The sequence below is a fragment of the Ptiloglossa arizonensis genome, chromosome 13, assembly GCF_051014685.1.
Source record: "Ptiloglossa arizonensis isolate GNS036 chromosome 13, iyPtiAriz1_principal, whole genome shotgun sequence".
In the NCBI taxonomy this organism is placed as follows: domain Eukaryota; kingdom Metazoa; phylum Arthropoda; class Insecta; order Hymenoptera; family Colletidae; genus Ptiloglossa; species Ptiloglossa arizonensis.
This window is the reverse complement of record NC_135060.1, coordinates 393025-412075: the sequence shown is the minus strand read 5'-3', so window position 1 is coordinate 412075 and position 19051 is coordinate 393025. Positions and strand designations below refer to the sequence as shown.

The 19051-nt window shown below is 40.2% G+C and overlaps 1 protein-coding gene across 10 annotated transcripts in view; it reads right to left on the bottom strand.

Annotated features, from left to right (window-relative positions):
* Positions 1-2295: 2295 nt before the first annotated feature.
* The window catches only part of Smr (nuclear receptor corepressor smrter), a 96729-nt gene continuing 79973 nt past the window's right edge, over positions 2296-19051 (bottom strand). For 8 of the 10 annotated variants that reach the window (XM_076325766.1, XM_076325762.1, XM_076325767.1 and 5 more), the window contains 7 exons: positions 12641-12958; positions 11862-12238; positions 11256-11528; positions 10569-11028; positions 8513-10464; positions 8216-8415; positions 5815-8119 (listed from right to left, as the gene is read on the bottom strand). In XM_076325766.1, the coding sequence (XP_076181881.1) occupies positions 7429-8119; positions 8216-8415; positions 8513-10464; positions 10569-11028; positions 11256-11528; positions 11862-12238; positions 12641-12958 (4271 nt within the window). In that variant the 3' untranslated portion in view covers positions 5815-7428. Of the gene's footprint in view, positions 3879-5814; positions 8120-8215; positions 8416-8512; positions 10465-10568; positions 11029-11255; positions 11529-11861; positions 12239-12640; positions 12959-19051 lie in introns of those variants that run through there. The other 2 variants (XR_012993961.1, XM_076325768.1) reach the window with 2 other exon arrangements.

Below are 19051 nucleotides of genomic sequence, written 5' to 3'. Positions count from 1 at the left end.
TTTTATTACTTATAGCATTTAAGTTTACAACAACAATTTTCACTATTAAAATGTACGTAAAGTACTGTTGGTATAAGAAAACCATTATCACAAATTTCGATAATTTTTATATAATAAGTTACTGCACTTCATTATATCATGTATTTATGTTTCACTATGTCATGTACCTGATTTGCAAATTACTGATGTGTTACTAAACTATTTTGATCATTATGTATAAGATGCGTAGAAACTTTACTATATTCAAAATGAAAAATTTATAAGAAAAAATAACTCAACTTTTTTTAATTTAGTATATAAATCCTATAAAATACGTGAAGTTTTGGAAAATAAAAGTATAGTATATATCAACAGATTCTTTTTAAATGTAAATTCAAAAGTAAAAAGAAGAAAATAAAAAGTAAAAATATCTCTCAGGTTTTAAAAGTAAACATAATTCTCAAGTGCAATTTGTTATAAAATTGATCAGAAATGAGACTGGATTGATTTAACCTTTTGCAATCAATAGATACTACACAAGAATAAGCCTGTAATATCATTACTTTTCTCATACAGAGATATAAAATATTGTATCTGCAGACATTCGAGCTTATATTTATTTTTTATAGAGATTGTGTATACTACAGTCATTTAATGTGTCTGCTCAGTTACAAGAAAAACTCTATTCTAATGCAGTGCTTGTCACTTTCAAAGGGTAAATAGTAAATCTTTATGGAAATTAATTATAAAATTAATGCAAAATTTCGGTTCTTGTGTAAGAAATAAGTAGTAGCAGGATTTTATTTTAAACACCCAACATAACTTAATTGACTATTAAAGTTCATAAAAAAGAAATAATTAAGTCTTAATAAATGTTTGAAAACAAAAAGTTTCACAAACATACATTTCTCTTATAAAAAAGTAGTATTGAAATGAATTATTACTTGTAAAAGGTACGGATTTTATCATTTATCATCTTTTTATTTGTTTTTGCATAAATTTATGATAAATGAGAAATCTATTATCTTATTATCTTTTTTTCATTGATCTTGTAAGCATAACATTTTTCTGTATTAATCATGAAAGAAAATATTATATATTCTCTACTGATTACATTTTAATTTGTTTTGTTAGAGTATTCAAAAAATTATAAAATTGATTTAAGGAGTTATTTCACAAAATATCTCTTATATTAAGTACATAAAATATAACGAATACTAAAGTGAAAGTATTGTTTTGAAAGAGTATATTATAATCTACATAGTTGTAATGACTGTGTACCATAAGGAACGCAATTACAATAAACTTCTTGTTATAAAACAATAACAAAAAATTTGCCAATAAACCTCATAACATTTATTAGTAATATTTATATGATTCTCCAGGTGTAAGTGCCGTTTATGTATTATCTTGTGTATCTACTTAAGTTTTTTGTAATAAATGTCAAATAAAATCGTAAAAATATATAATCTAGTATTTTGACTGAATGTGTGAACGAATACTAATTAACATAGAAAAGTGCAATTGTATATAAAGAAAAACTTATACTCCGAATACAAAAATATTTTTCCTTTATTTTAATTTTGCCGTTAGGTGATGTAAAAATCGTATTCGTTATTATAAATAATAATAAAAATTAATACGGAAGAAACGATTTCTTTTATCATTAAAAATTAATTGAAATTTAATTTTAATATTTATGAAATTATTATTGGTACTATAGTACTATCTTTCAGGATGTCACAGAATTGATTATACTTCACTCGTCATCATGTATAGAAATCGTAAAAAGTCCAGTTTACCGGAGCAAATAATAGTAATTAAATTTCACCTACCTGCTTTTAAGTTGTCACAGGCTCCAGATCGAGCTATGTCAACCTGAGACAATATTGTCTTTAGAGTCTACCTTCAGTTAAATACGTTTAGAGTTACCAAATAACGTTACCAAGTACGTTTCAGAATCGATAGAATTATCTTCAGATTGTCACCGAATTACTTTCTACCATTGTTAACAGTATCTCACATTCGTCTCGCGTACAAAGTAATTACACCTACTTGTCTTTCAAGTTGTCACGACCCAGTGCCAAGTCTGTGACAACACGAGAGATAATACTGTAGTTGAGAATAACGGCGCCTGAATTAACAACCTTTGAATAAATGTTGAACAGACTTCGTTCCATTTTATATTTCGAGAATAAGATTGGCAGCTAAAAGAATACCCGTACGACAAATGTGAAATTTGATTCCTCTATTGCTCGAATAATTTCGAACGGCACTGTTAATATTTAACTTAAAATAATTGTTAACTCGATTCAGCAACGAAAAAGTTTGTTCGTATTATCTGTATATTTTGTACGCGTTCTTATATATAAAACAGAATAAAGTAAATTATAAATAACTTTCGCTTTAAATAGATACATTATCCACGACAAAATACAGATGGTTTGCTGAATTATCGTGCGCGCGCGTGTGTGTGCAGTCATTTTGTCCGATGAACAGCTTCAATCTTGATAACATCAATATTTCGGACAGGCACGACCATTCGAACTTCATGTTATTTATACTATGTATATTTCTTCAGTCCTGTGTTTTTATATTTATCAGTAACAAAAGTGATATCGTTAGTCTATTTAAACGACCAACTGTACAATGAACTACCGTATGATCCTTGTTTTCTTTGAAACGATAATACGGATAGTTCGAATCGAAATTACACGACCATTTCACTTCCGAATCTTGTTACTTCCTTGAAGCATCGTGTATGTACGCTCTGTATATCTGCACCGAAGACATAAATTAAGAGTTAGAAGCAAGGGGGGCGGGGGTCATCATTATAACGGAGGTGATTTTTATTTCAACAAAAATAACAATTTACATTGAACTGTTTTGATAATAATATTATCGTGTATGCTACACCTGTAGTTTAATGTAGGCGTGGTATGCTCTCGCTCGCTATTAATTGTAGTTAATTTATTTGAATTAAATCGCATTAATAGCGGGTTCGTAGGTAATATCGCTTCTTAGCTTTTTTATTATTTTTACTTTTTTTTCCGTTTTCATTGTTTCTCCTTAGCTTTTGTCGCGTTCAGCGACCGCATCGTTAATGCATTATTATGGTACAGTATTTTAGGAGGGAGCTGAGTACCTCGGCGTTTATTATTTTATCTATGTACAGACTTCTTGCATTAGAGGGATCGAACGATAGACATCGATCTTCCTTCAGGTTACAAACGAGTAGGTACATGCGACGTTTTACGATACGTTACGTCGTCTAGTCTATAGTCTAGATGATTTGCCTGCCGTATCAACGATATATTCGTTCCTGCGTGTGCGTGTGTGTGTGTGTGTGTGTGTGGTGTGTTTGTTTGTTTCTTTTCTTTACCTCTTACGATGCTACGAAGTACCTTAAAAGGGTTGCCATCAACGTACTCCGCTTTCTATTCGCCATCTTTATAATACGATTCTCCATTGACCAAGACTCGGGCGTATTACCCCAAATCAGAGCAAAAATTTTATCCTGAAAATATTTATACGCGATCATTGTTCTGTGCTCGTATATACAAAGGTTAATGTACAGAGCAAGAGGGTTCACAATTTCTCGGTGCATCTGTTCCTTACATGTATACTGATTCAATGCGATTTGTTTAAAAACATCCTCCTTATGGCCGAACAGGATGTGGAACTTTGGAATTTATATGGTTCCTCCAGCGTTTATTAATAGAACGGTGAAACGAAGTATATTTGATTATTGTAGGTGTCGCAACAGGAAGAAAGCAGAGAAACGCCAAGGGCACTCTTCGAAAAGTACACAGTCAGATATACACGGTGATCGCATTCAAATTGTTGTCAGTTGCTACACCCATCTTCTTCAATGTGCACGTCCACCTCCACGTTTTATTCTGGAAGCATTTAACACGATATTTCTTCAGGATTCCATACAATTCGAAACGTTTTCTTTTTCTTTTCATTCGAAACGCGTTACGACATGTCAGTGTAGTAAAGCTTCGTAACAATACGACTGATTGTGAATCGCCCTTACGATCAGCTAAAATAAATGCTTTGTATAATATATCTTTATGCGAGGCTGCAATATTCCCATTGTATCTTTACGCGAAACTGAATCTAGTGCAAAGTATACACATTTAACATAGTTATATATTCAGATCGTGTCCTGTTTTTCCTGAACTGCCTTCAAGTCAGGCCAAACAGATTATCGACATAATACTGGGAAGACGCCCTCTGATGAAACTTCGTACACATTTCAGTTACGTAGTTCTTACATTTGTCGCACAGAACAGCATAAACGGCTACGAAACGCTGAGAGATTCGACACAATTGTGCCCACTCTTTCAGTATTAGCGACTTTCACGATCGAATTAAATAATAACAGCTGTTACGATGAAATAGTGTGATAACGATAACGTGTCGAATATTACGACAATAAAGATAATAATGATGGCGACCATAGTGTGGTACAATGCTTACGGTAACGTAATATAATCGATCGAAGTGATCTATGTTGATCACAATAGTATGAAAAAGGACAATGCCGATATGGGTGTCGGTATGGATCGAAGTGAGATCTTCAAATACTCCTTGTACGTCGTTGTTTAAAAAAATGTAAAAATTCCCAGTTACCGTTGAAAAAACACCACGAAATGTTCACACGACACGACTGCGAAACGAAGATTACGTGTTTGTTTATTTACAAGATAAGGCATATCAAACGACGATTTGTTGCACTTAAGAGACGAATGAATGAGAGGAAACGACGAATTCGCAATCCTGAAGTGTTTCGACATATCACTGGCTATATTACAAACTATGGAGTATTTTTCGTCCCGAGATACGACGTATTTACGAAAATCCCAACCTTTTTTTATTTTGTCCTTAAAAGAGGTAAACAGTTAAAATGAATTAAATACACAAAGTGTTAGAATTGCAAATCATATTGTCGACTCGTGATCGTTAAGGAGGCTTCGTAAGATCTTTTTGTAAGACAGTTCGACACATCTCTGAACATTGTCCGTACACTAGAACGATCGCGTCGCGAAGATACATACATGCAAACGAATTCTATATTACCGACACTATGCTTTGAATAATTCTAACGGACACGTGTTCACACGTGTGCAGTTTATACATAAATGGACATTCTTCCGACATGAACCCCGTGAAAGAAATAATGATATAAACGAAACGAAGATGATGTTACCGCGACCCACAAATTAAGACAGAACAATGTTCGTTCAACAGTCTGCAAATGTGTTTGAGGCACTCGCATTATCCGACCGAATGTATTTCGAGCATCGGGAGCTCAACCATACAAAAGTGCACAATGAAACAAAGCACAAGAAAGTATACATATATATAATATATATGTATAACATTTGTATACATACATACATATACACACAGAGAAAGGACGTGTACGTACGTACGTATATATGTATGGTGTGTGTACACGCGCGCGAATGTGTGTGGTACGTGCGCGTGTGTGTATGATTTGTGTGTGTGTGTGGGTGTGTGTATGTACGTATGTAGATCATTCGTGATGTTTTGGTAGAAGCGACTTATGGTGCAGCAATGTTGCAATAAAAAGCAATCCTTATGTTGAAGACTAAGGCTCGTTTCAAGTATCGCGTGACTAAATGAAGGAGCAGACCGCACGGTTGAACTTACGTTTGCATACAAATATAAAATTAGGCTATATAAAAATTCTTTACGTGTACACATGTGTTCACCGATGTGTGTCGTACGTGTGATTGCGCAATGTATCTTTGATAGTCAGAGCGTACATTCGGGTTTTCTAATTTTCAATCAAATAAAATCATATCCATTTGATGACGGACGATTCCATCGTTATTTAATCGCCCTGCATATTTATTAATAAGAGAACGTAGTTCGGGAAATTTTCCCTAGTCAGTTCATGGCGTCTAACCCCTAAATGCTAGCTACGTCACTTACGCTAAATCTAGACTCTTACAATAGCATACGATAAACTAGCCATCATATACCTACTTGCACAACTTAGAAATTAATATTGTGTACTATATACAACACTTAGAATTACACTTTTTTTCTTTTTTTAAAACCCACTTCACCAAGGAGAGAACATTTAAAGTGATCTCGTACGAACAGTGCATTGTTCACGTGTGCGAGAATGCGTTATGTTGTCCTTACACATTCGACGTAACTCCACACAGATTGGAGGCTACTAGTCGCACTGGTATAACAGTTGAGGCTATTAATCCCAGACACATCACAGACTCATTCCAAATAAAAACACGTATGCCTTTAGCGTTGCATCATCGTTTAACGATTACATATCATTCATTATGTACAAAGAAGCGTCTCCATTGTGAACTTGGGCAAGCCTGGACGTTCCACAGGTCGATCTATAAGTGTGTGTGTGTATGCGCGTGCGCGCGCGCGTATGTAATGTGTACACAACACGCACACGAGCACACGAGCACACACCACACACGCTTGCGCGCGCGCGTGTATATGTAAGAGTTTAGTCTTCAGCTCAACCCGCTGATCGAAAGAATTTGCTCCGAAAAAGGAATGGAAATCTGCGTACGATGTATGTACACTGTGTATAATGAACGTGAAACAATACTTGGTCTGTAAAGACTATTAACGCATCGAGAGTATTCAATGCATTGAAACATGGAAAAAGCATTTTTGTTGATTGGCTTCACTATATATCGTTTCATATTCCTTCAAATGTATTAAAAATTAAATATCACGATACGTATGATTTCGTACAGAAAATTTAATAAATTTATAACTAAGTCTGTACAAATTGTTCAATATCGCTTTAAAATTAAAATTCTGCGTTCCCTTAGCAACGATAAGTTAGAAGCAAAACGTATTTAAAAAGCGCTTCCTTAAAAAAAAAATGGCGGTGGAAACAAGAATAATTATATTTAATCTAGCTGATAATTATACAGATTTTTAGTACACATTAACACGGAGATAAGTAATGCGTAAAAAATATTAATTATCAATTAAAATTACACTACTGATACGTTCGAACAAAGGCTTCTCGCGGACTGTAGGGAGCACTAAAACAATGTTTTTGTAAAACGGGTATTTTACGTAATGCGGGAATGATTTTTGACTAAAAATACAATGAAAGTATGAAATTTATAAAATAAACTCTATTTAAAACATCGTACTATAATCTCCGTTTCGGAATATGATAAAGTTCGTGTAAAAAAAAAGACAACGAAACAGAAAGAAAAAAGAATCTCTTTAATTTGATTAGAATTTGACGACCAGTAAGAACGCAATGGCTAACGCCCGAAAATATTGATAATTATGAAATATTCGATCGTTATCGTCGTCTGAATAAGACTTTCGTCGAGACAGAACAAACTGCATAAATACCCTAAGAAAGTTGTCACAGCAAGTTGATCTGTACGTTGCTACTTTATTAGACTATCAATCCTCGTCAGAAAGTGGTTCGTACTGCGCGGAAAGCAACGGTGCCGGTTCAGCTTGCATTTGTTCGGACTTTGTCACAGAACTAGATCCCGATGTTGGAGGCGGTGGTGCTGGCGGTGGGCCAGTATGCACGCCTAACGCACTGAATGGGTAAAAGGTAGTGGTAGGGGCCGGTGCAGGCGGTTGTGGAGTTTGATTTGGTGTTTCGTCAACCACCATTTCTCCGCTGGAAGGACTTTCAACGTTTCCTCCCATTTTTTCGTCCTTTTCCCCGCTTGTGACATTCCCTCCATTTCTATCACCTGTGGTACCACCTTTATCGTCCTCAGATGTACGCATAACTTCAACAATCTTATTCTTAACGTAATCTAATGGCGAAAGATGCGGCTTATTGGAAGGAGCTCCCGAAGTCGATGTGGCAGTGGTTGTTTCGTATAAGCGACGTCCGTAATGGTTGGTACCTGCTTCTGGAGGCGAAACGGGTTCAACTGAATGGAATTGTTGCTTTCCTACCGAGGATGCTGCCTGTTGATGTTGCTGTTGGTGCTGCTGTTGTTGGTGCTGCTGTTGTTGCTGTTGTTGCGATTGTTGCTGCGTAACACGAATTATCTGACGTTCATCTCCAGCTTTAACAGAATCAGATTCGTTGGCTTTTCGTCTCTTCCATTGATCTTCCGAGATTTGATACCTATTAAAAAAAAAAGAAAAAAGTATTTTATTCCGTACGCGTTTAACATTTCTAATGAAAGTACACTTTAAGTGTAATATTTCGCTAAAGGTTTACCCGCTATATGATCTATACGAGGAATGTGGAGGGCCGTAATCTTTCGAAACAATGTGATCAACGTGTTCTCCAAGAGTGATTGGTTTATTTCCACTTCCATTGCCGCTTGCACCCCCTGCTCCACTATTACCTCCATTTCCTTCACCAGCAGGACTATGGGCCATCCCATTGGGTTCTGCTGGAACTTCCCGATGAAATCCCTGAAACGTTTTCTATCGTATAAAATACATCTGTACGCGTGAACACGCCTAACAAAGCATTGCTGCACCGCGATGTAAAACTGCGATTAAATAATACCTGAAAAAGACGATCGCCAGGTCGTTGTGGTTGAGAGTTCCCGCCAGTATTTTCGACGCTTTGATTAATTTGGTGAGTTATAATAGCATCTATCAAACTGGCGGCGGTTAAAGTAGAAGCCGCTTCATTTTGTTGTTGATTTGAGGATTGAGTTTGCCTAGACGAGGATTGTTGCTGCTGCTGCTGTTGTTGCGATTGCTGGGGTTGTTGAAGCCTCGAAGATTGAGTAAACCCGGTGCTCATTAACCTACTAGTATCCCTATCAAGCTGTTGCTGCTGTTGGTCTCTATACAACTGAACCATATGTCTTCTTTCGGCCTCCATCCTTTGTTGTTGTTGAATATGTTGTTGAAGTTGCTGCTGCTGCTGCTGTTGTTGCTGTTGCATATGTAAATCTCTTTCCCTTTGTTGTTGTACAGCTAAACGATGCTCTTGATGTTCCTTCTCTCGCTGAGCAGCCACTGCCATTTGTTGATGAATCTCTTTTTCTCTCTGTTGATGGACGGTAAGACGATGGTCAGTGTGTTGTATATCCTTCTCTCGTTGCTGTATCGATAGTCTATGCTCAGCATGTTGCACGTCTTTTTCCCTCTGCTGAACCAATCTGTGCTCTTGTTGCTGAATTTCTTTTTCCCGCTGTAGTCGGTATTCCTCTTTTTCACGTAGGTGAACCAAATCACGTTCTCTTTCTCTATCTCGCTGGTGATGGTGAGCCACGGCCATTCTGTGATCCGCTTGATGCATGGCCAAACGATGCTTATCTCCGTAACGATCGGCTAAGAGTCTGTCCGCCATAGTCTTACCGAGACCCTCGTGACTGCTACTTCCAGATGCAGGGTGACTGTGTGGATGGGGAACTGGAAGACTTGGTTGTTGCACAGCGACGTCTACTAAACTGGAAAAGGCCTCCAGTCCCGGTGGTGGAGGTGGATAATGAATTTGCTTCTGTGTATTATGCCTCTGTATAACTCCCTGTCGATTCTGGGCATGCGTCTGTGGTGGAGGAGTACTCGTGTAATATAACGTTGATGGCGCCTCGTTCTTATTACCACCTTCGGATGTACCACTATTTCGACTACGTGCATGCATTTGTTGACTGGTTATATAATCGTTCATGATAATTTGTCTCGAAGATAATTGCTGTTCCATCGTATAGCTCGGTGGTGGCCGACCCGAGTAAGAGTTGTATTGATTGCTATGAGTCACTACAACCGCCGTTGTTCCTGCTTGAATTTGACCTTGTCCAGGAATATTACCCGTCGTTACGGGCGAATGTCTGATCGTTCTGTGATAGTCGTACATGGGCGCACGCTTATCCACCGCGAAAGGATGAACCGGGGTACCTTGAGTTATGGATCCTGTCTCTTTAGGTCCTTGATTGCTAGAAGCATTAACGGCATTGGGACTACTCTGAATGCTTGCTGTGCCCGCAACGCTGCAAGGATTTCCAGGAGGTGTCATTTGCCTGAGAAGACCTTCGTAACGAGAACTGGAAACGGGTGTACCGTGCGTAATGGATCCACTTTTGTGTCCTGTCGTCGCCATAGCGCTTAATTTAGGAGATAATTTTGGATGAGGCGGTGGTACGGCAACTTTATTCATCTTAGGTGTAAGAGGTGCTTGAGGTCGCGGCGATGATGCATAAACGAGTGGACTCTTTGCACCGCGGCCTTGTTCGGGGTGAGCATGAGGATGATAGTAAGCACCCGGTGGTGGTTCTGGTCGATACAAAGTAACCGTCGGTGGTTTATGAAGCGTTTGCAAGGAATGATTATATTCTTGTTGCTGTCTTGGCTTTTTAATGCTCAAGTCGAGCGTGCCTTCGGTGCTTTCTCGAAGTGCTTGTTGCACTTGCATTACTACCAATCCTTCCTTCGGAAGCATGTCCGATGACGACGATTGACTGCTCGATGCCGATGGTGGACAAGGAGTAATCGTTGCTTGCATTTGACCTGGTGAATAGAATTCTCGTACAGACAATTGACAGTCCATTGACAATGGAAATACGAAGCGACGGATGGATCGTATAGAAATTTTTATTCAGTTAACAACTTACCGATTTGTTGCGGACTAGGAGCAGAACGGTGTCCGTGATGAGAACCCGATACGACCGATAAAGTTGCCAAATTCGTATCCCTCGGCATGGTAGTGTTTGCCATAGAACTTGACGGTTTGTATTCTCGTACGAAAGTAATATCGTTCCGATGATCCGTTTTCAGTATGCTGGATATCGTTGGTGTTCCAGAATTTACAGGTATCGAGGATCCCCCGGTTCCGGCCGGACTGTTGGGGTTACGTTTTAATTGCATTTCAATAACGCCAAGCATAAGATCTTTAACGGTTAGAGGATTGGAGTTGTTCGTAGTGGATGGCGGTGAATGAGACGGTTGTGGAATCTGTTGATGCGATTGCTGGTGTTGTTGTTGCAGTGGCGTTGAATTATTGGCAGTAGTCAAAGTCACAACAACGCTGCTATTTTCTAAATCGGCACCACCCTGACCTTCGTCCGCCGTCTCCTGAAACAATCAGCGAACCTCTATCAGACGGCTCTATCGAGAAACAAAGTTTTTTCTTATCTAACTATTATTTCTAAAAGTACGAAGAAACTGAAGGGAACGATAAAGCGAGCTCTACTCGACGTTCGTCGCTTTGATAAATATTAGAAGGCCGAATGATTTTGAAAACTAATTCTACCAGTTTGTCACGAGCGTAGCTTCGAAGCTGGAGAGAAATTTCGTCTTACCGTGGCAGAACTGTCGTAATCTTCTCTAGTGCCAGCCGAGGCAGCATTGCTGCCTCCGCTGGTGGAAGACTGTTGCGATGAACCTATGCTCACCGGCGGTACTAGAGATACCACAGCGATATCCGATAGTTTTTCACCAAGTTTTTGATCCGTTGATCGCGAGAAAGATATAGGTAAAGTAGCAGACGCGGAAGCACCTGGCGTTCCCGGTGTCCCGCTCGTCATATTATTCGCTGGACTGCCCGCACTGGCTGTATCACTCGAATCGTGAACCTAGATGGAAAACGTACAATATAAAGATAACAGAATGCACGAATATTACATTATACATTATACATAATAGTATCGATATCTCGTTCAACGCTACGACGCAAACTATCCGATTAAACTGTTACGGAACACGATACGGGTGAGAGAACGCGTTCAATGTTTCAACGAACGAACGAACGATCCATTGTCCGTAATTGTTGATAACGTACGAGTGTCTCGAGTTGTAACATTATATCGTACGATCGACTCAATGAGAAAGATAATCCGTACGCTCGGCGCGATGTGTATAAATAGATTAGGAACTAAAAGGTTTTTTGAAAATCAGCCAATATTTACTGCCAGTTCGTCACAGCTACTTGTACTACTGCCACTTTCCTCTTCGTCTGTCAAGCAAGGTCTTCTCTCCTCGCCCAAAGACTGGTAATATTCGGCCACTACTTGGTCTAAGCTTAACTTTTTCCGATACGCAAAGTAGTAGTTTTTGCACTGATGGTTCGTTTTTCCTGGTATTTGCTCGGCGACCTTCACCCAATTGGTACCGTGCTCTCGAAGAGCTCTTCTGAGCTGTTCCAATTCTTCGTCTGTCCATTGCCGAGCCAAAGAATCCGCGGTGTCTTCGGGCACTTCGGTACCACCGGTAAGATGAGGCGCTAAACGCCGAGATATTCGATTGAAACAAGCCGAGCAACATTTTGTAGCGCTACTCGGTATCTCTGCGCAACGAAAAACAATCGTTTCTTTATTCAAACGGGACGAAATCTCTTTAGCGTACAGATGCATCGTAAGGTACATTAACCATCCGTCAATCGGCGACGCTTCCGACGACCGTTGACAACCATGTCTGGCTCAGTATCGACCCGGAACTATCTTTTTCCTCTATTTTGTCATTCTATCGATCGCGAGTCAATGATAAGAAACTCGATTGACGGACAGTTGAACATACAATCCAAACTGATGCAAAGTATTACGCGCAAAGGATTACAAAGTAATATACTCGTATATAGGAGTATTACTATCCACGTAACGGAAAGACAATTGTTGGGCGAAAAGAATAAATTGGAAAGATGGACGATTCGAGAGAGATATTTCTAAATAAATTTCCATGCGATACTTACGAAACTCTTGTATAATTGGGTCACGGATTTCGGCCGGTAAATCGAGCCATTTAACGGGCAATGCTCGCAATCGTTTCACTCTCGTCTTCGAGTTGGCGTTGTTCAAATTTGGACAACCCGGTAGCGGACACGCCGTGTATCGTCCCCTGACAGCTTTGCACCTGCAGGTATTGCAGACGCGTGCACTGGGTGCGATTTGATCCTCTCGCAAACCGTACTGAGACGCTTGACTTCGCGGCAACGCCCGGCTTTGCGCGTTACCTTCAACGATACTTTGACAAACCGCACAGGCGTGAGGACCGATCTGTCTGTTACCTTCTGCAAAACGAAAACATTCGTCTCGTGAGCCCAATAGCACCGAAAAACAAACATTCTTACGAATTTTTCTTTCGAGCACCGTTACCAATTTAGCGCGTCGAGCCTCGCGGGACGAGCGGTGGGTCACTCGAGACCCAAGTTTTACGGCAATTAAAACTTTTGCCGATTTACCAAGACACCTTGGCGGGCGGCACATCCGTGTCGTTCGCGCCTCCAGATCGGTGGAGAAGCAATTTACGAGCACTCGGCGCAAAAGTCGCTCGTTTCGCAGACGTTAACCGTTTCACCGACCTTACGTTGCTCGTGTCTTTCGGACGTTCGACAGAGAGCGGTCCAAGTATTTCGAGAGTCTTCCCGTACGTTCGTGCCGAGCGTTAATTAAAAATCGGTGATTCCTAAACCGCTCCAAGTTCGTCCAATAATATTTTTCGATACCGTTAATATATTTAAAAATATTCGCTCGCAACGGTGAAAAAAAAAAAAAAATGTAATCGATACACGTATCTGCACGCGTGTCCGAAATGGTTGAAAAAGCGTGTTTCCATTTCCGGTACTGGTGGTAAGTTTACCGTAACACGGCCAATGGAGGCTCGCGAACGGTACGACGAAGCGATTCCCCGAAAATACGAGTATTTTTGCATTTTCTTCGTCACGAAGTTTAGCAAATATAGTTAATCCGTGACGGTAGGCTCCAGAGACGGAACTCGAGGAAAAATATGAGCGCCGTTCTACCCTGTACAGGAGAGTGCCGGGGGATGAAAAAAGATGGAACGACCACGGTGGAGAGTCAGCGTACGGAAACGGAGCGAGAAACAGAATAATTACCGAGACTTTGCTGGTTAACTAATTAAGGGTGGCCAATTAAAAAGTTCTCTCGCCCACAGTCGCAAACATTGGCGTAGAGGTAAAAGACACGGCAAAATCGCTTTGATGGTTTTACCGCAATGGTGCGCCGGGTGAAAAATTTAAGTTTATTCTCCCGACAATTATCGCGATTCGCGACGGTCATTTGCCGAGTGGTCGGGGGCATGTACAAAAAACGCTCGAAAGCGAGAGAAGAACCGTTCAAGTATTCGCGTTATGGGAATATTTTAGCCGAGCTATTGTTCGAAAAGTACTCGGTTCGAACATCGATTTCGCTCGGTATCGGCACTCGAACCACCGACGGTCAACGTATTACCACCGTTCCTGTTCAACCGTATATACGTATCTTCCAAGTTAAATACTTGGGAATAGGCAATTATATATTTCCGAGCAACGTTGGTCGCTTATCTTTGACGATCGTGCACGAATATTCTAGCCAAAGACACCGTTAACGATCGAGTAATTTTAAAAAGAAGTCGAAATACAAAAGTGTCGTTCCAGTATCGGCCATTGTCATTCAGGAGTGAGAATTGGCGAAATTAACCTATACAATTTGTATACAATTGTTGATCCTTGCCGATACGTTCCAATGAAAACTGTGAGACGAGAAAAAAAGAAATGGAATTTTTGAAGCCGAATTACCCGAATGAGCGTTACTTTTGACGCTTCCGGTTCATGGACGATCAATGATTCGAAATATCGGAAGAAGCGATTACAGAGACGGTTATTACATGGCCGATAATTTTCGCAATGGGCAATATTAGCGTAATTGCCGGAGGTTGTGTAACGGTTCGACGCTTTGTACACTTGGCATATTGAACTTCCACGAACATACGAGATGGCGTTGGTACTAATCTCTGGAGACCTGTCACGCGCTACTCTCGTATCTTTCGAAATGTGGAGAAAATTATTGTTGACGCTGGACTGCCGACGGTATTGGTCGCGTGTAACCGAGAGAAACAGAAGGGACGGGTGGTGTAACTATGTACGGCCGAGAGGAAGAATTGTATATCCAGCAATCGTATAAACGCCATGCGAGAACATTCGCGACACTGATTGGCAGGTAATCCCCGGAGCGAGAGAAATTGGCTCGCATACTATAATTCAACCGCTGCGTACGATCCTACGATCCGATTTTACGGGACCTCGGGCAAAATCGATTCTATCGATTGCTACGAATCTATTCGAAACTGAACAATTATTCGACGATCGCGCGTCTCGTTTTAAGTAAGTCGGCTCGTAACGTTACGGCGAAGCAATTTTTTTTCACTTTTTGCGTTTATTTGAAAAATTTCTCTATTACAGAGCCAGATAATCGTACCATCGACGAGTACAATGCTCCAAAGTAGTTATTTCTTAGGGTCTCTCCCTCCTATCGTCTCCCTTCCCCTCGTTCTCCACCTCCGTAACCTATTCCGTAAACCGTTCCGGAGGATCTAAATAAATAAAAAATGTCAACCAATGCTCCGTCGAACGCGAAATTAGCCAAAGTACCAGCGTTGCGAGTTGCAATACCCGTGGGAGAAGGAACAGGGATCTCGGCGACGATCCCCGCGATCTCCGGCAAGATATTTTTCTACGGTGCGCCAATGTATTCAAGGCCGCGAAACAAAGGCTAGAATCGGAAGAACGGCGTCCAGGGACGGACTTGTTCAAACGATAAACCGAACGGGTGAAAAGAGAAATTGCTGTCGTTAAGGGAGACATTTTGCCAAGCTGCTGCTAATTAAGCTGACTCGAAACGGACCGACGACGAGGGCCACGAAGGCCTTGAATATTTCACAAAAGATATCACGAGAGAACTCCTCCCGTGACCGTACACCGGTTCCCCCTCCCTCCGTTCCTTTAATTTCTCCTTGGCTTCGGCTCCTCCCACGAGCGAACATTTTCGCCTTTTCTTCGCGCGAGTGAATTTTTCCTTTTCTCTACCGAGTAGCGAACCAACGTTCGCGAACCGACTCCTCCGACTTCTTCGAACCGATAAAAAGAACGATTCTCCACGTTTCGCCTATCCGGGGCGAAATTCTTTCGTACACGGATCGAACACATTTGCAACGAATTTCCGGCGATTTTCTTGCTCACGAATTTCGAAACAACGCGCGTATCTTTCATTGTCTTTTCGCGAGTAGTTGACCGTTTTAGTTCGCGGGAATAATATAGTATTCTACGCGCATCGACCCCCGGTGCTCTCCTCGGGTCTTTCTCCACTTGTCGCGTTTTCCAAGTACGACCCTTTGGGACATTTCGCTAGGCGAGAACTTTTCAATTCGATCCAATTTCTAGAATCGTAAAAATTGACGTCGATCGTGTTCACCTTTTCAACCGATCGGTGAATTAGATTCCAGAGAAATTTGGATAAAGATAATCGTACGAAACGGCATAAGATAACAATGCGTTAGGTGTTCTCTGTATCGCGATGGTAATTTCTATCGGCGATTCAAACGGCCGTGAACAACCAACCAAGGGTCAGTTACGAGACTAACGAGTTAAACCAACAAGCGAACGTTATTACGCGCATCCCCTACGCGTATCTCGTGTCTCCGCGTTAATAAAGTATTCCCTTTGATTTCGATCGTCCAGCTAAACGCGAGTACGAGTGCGAGTGTGTACGTTAGCTGCACAGGAAACGTAAAGAACACACGGTTATTCATTATAACTGGGAGTTTAAGCATAGAAAGAAAGCTCGATTACCCTCGTCCAACCCTGAATTACCAATTACACCTAAGCTCCGCTGGTTTCGTTGCATCGAAGCGTTGAACGTTAACGAAAATATGTGGAAAAAAATATCGATCTTGGACGATAGAAAACCAAGTATCGTTCGTTTCTTTACTCGAGCAATCGAATTCTTCGAAATGTACAAAGTTCACGATTGTTCTTTTCCGAACACTTTTATATCGCGTCCGAAGAAGAAGATTCGGAAAAAAAAAAAAAAAAAAAAAACAAAAATCGCGCGATAAATTCTAATTAGTTACAAACGATAGGGTTTTTCAATTTTGCGCGATAGAATAATAGTCAAACGGTTGGATAGATGCCCGTAGCGGTGAAACGATTGAAAACATTTCTATCTTATCGTACCGGATGCGCCGTTTTGTTAATTTTTAGAACGAACAAACGTCAGCACAGCGTATACGTTTTAACCTTACGTTCGACGAATGAATCCACTTCACCGGAAGGTATGGGAATTAAAACGAATAACCGAAAGGGGGTTTTCTGCTCTTTGCGCAAGCGTTTTCCTATTCGCGTATTTATGAGATTACATAACGATCGGCTGCGATAAAAATGATTAAAAACAAATATGTACCTCAGTTTTTCGTGATCCGCGAACGCTACACCCGAAAACAAGGAATCGTGAACATCGAACGTGTAATAATAGGAGCGTCAAATTAATCGTGGTACACCGGTGAAACGGATTCATTTGTATGCAATTAAATACAGCCGTGCAGCTCTATCTTTTATTTGCCAAGTTATTACCGGCGAACAGAAAACGTCGGATTATTGCGAGAAATCGTTACTCAGATTCGAAATGAACCGAATGTCCAAATCGTTCGGTTCGATTCGATTCCGAACCTCCGCGAACTGTACTTGATCGGAAATGCAATACCGTTACTTAAATAGCGACAATGTTTCGTTTCGACGAAAATTTGTGCTCTTTGATACCAAGGAACGATTCGTAGCGAGTTCGATCTGCGAAACGAAACGGTTTATTCGATCGATTGAATTTTTGCTACACATTTTTAAGATTTTTATCTCCGATTGTTATATCGGAAGTAAAATGTGCAGTGTACGCGACAGTGTTTAAAAGTACCAACGTTACGTGTATCGATGCAATGTAATATTATTTTATTAATGTACAAAATAACGTGTTGACTTTGCTTCTGGAAAATCTGCTCAGTTTATTTATAGATATCCTGTATTTGCGATACGTATATTTTCATTTCTGGTATCGATATCTGTGAATTACTATGCGGTACACTTGTATTCCATTGATACGTATCGTTCTTGTACCGCTTCGAGAGGTGTCGAACACGTTCCTGGTAAATAAAAAGAACGAATCGACCGTCAAAGATTACCGAAATAAGAGATCAAAATGACTCGACGTGTATACACGGTCAGCACCTAATTAATTAAATTGAACTGTTGGCGAAATTTATTACGTTTCTTACTCATCGCAGCGACAAATGGGGAAAGGGTCGAGCAAACACGGGATCGTTGCGGTGGTGCTCCGTAAAACGGATTGAACCCGGTCTGAATGTGATCTAGCTGTGTAAACAATGTCTTTATTCGAAGAGGAAAATCATAGGGGGTGTAATCGTATCAACGATGAAACGACTACTCACGGTTGGGACGATGTACTACTCTTGTAATCGATAACTTCTCCAACATCTTTGCACAAATTGTTCTTCGATTCCACTAAACGTAAAAGTATCCTTGTGGACGTCAACGCTAATTTAATCCTTTTTCCTTTTACACGTATAGCGTACAATGTATCGATCGATGCTTTAAAATATAAATCGCGATACCATAAATCCTACAAGATGGATAACAAAGGACAATTCGAAAACTATATTCCGTACGTGAATAATACTTTCGATAGAAATTACAGTCTTCGGAGCGTCTCTCGAGTGTGAGTTCGTCGGAAGGAATGCAACGATGCGACGCCCAAATGTAAATAACCTATTGTAAACGAAACGTTTCATTCTGAGATAAAATGCTCGTCTCGAACGAATATCTGTTAGGGAAATACTTGGAAATCTAAAAATTAGTAATTCTCCACGATACGGTAGTTTCGAAAACACTGTGGTAGACGTAAAGCTACTTTACACTCCGTGCATTCATTCCCCCGTAGCAAAATGTTTCGGATAAAGAATAAAAGATAAACTTTTATCTATTGCTCGTTAAACAAACAACCAGAATTTCAATTGTAAAATAAAATATTTCACAACGAAGAAATAAAAATTTAGCTGTTTAATCGAAAAAACGTTGCGAATAAATCGCTGCGTTGGTTTTATCCGCCATCTTTTATTCGGTTTACGGGGTTAGTTCGTTTTATCTCTTACGGTACACGGGAACAACTTGTACACACGCGTAACGTAAACTTTTGGAAATTTATGCATACGCGGGTCGTACCGGGTATCGTTATTTTTCTAAGATAAGGGCTGCGATACGCAACCAACGAACCCTACAACGGTACGAGACGGACCGCAGAGCAGAGGACGAACGTCCTCCATT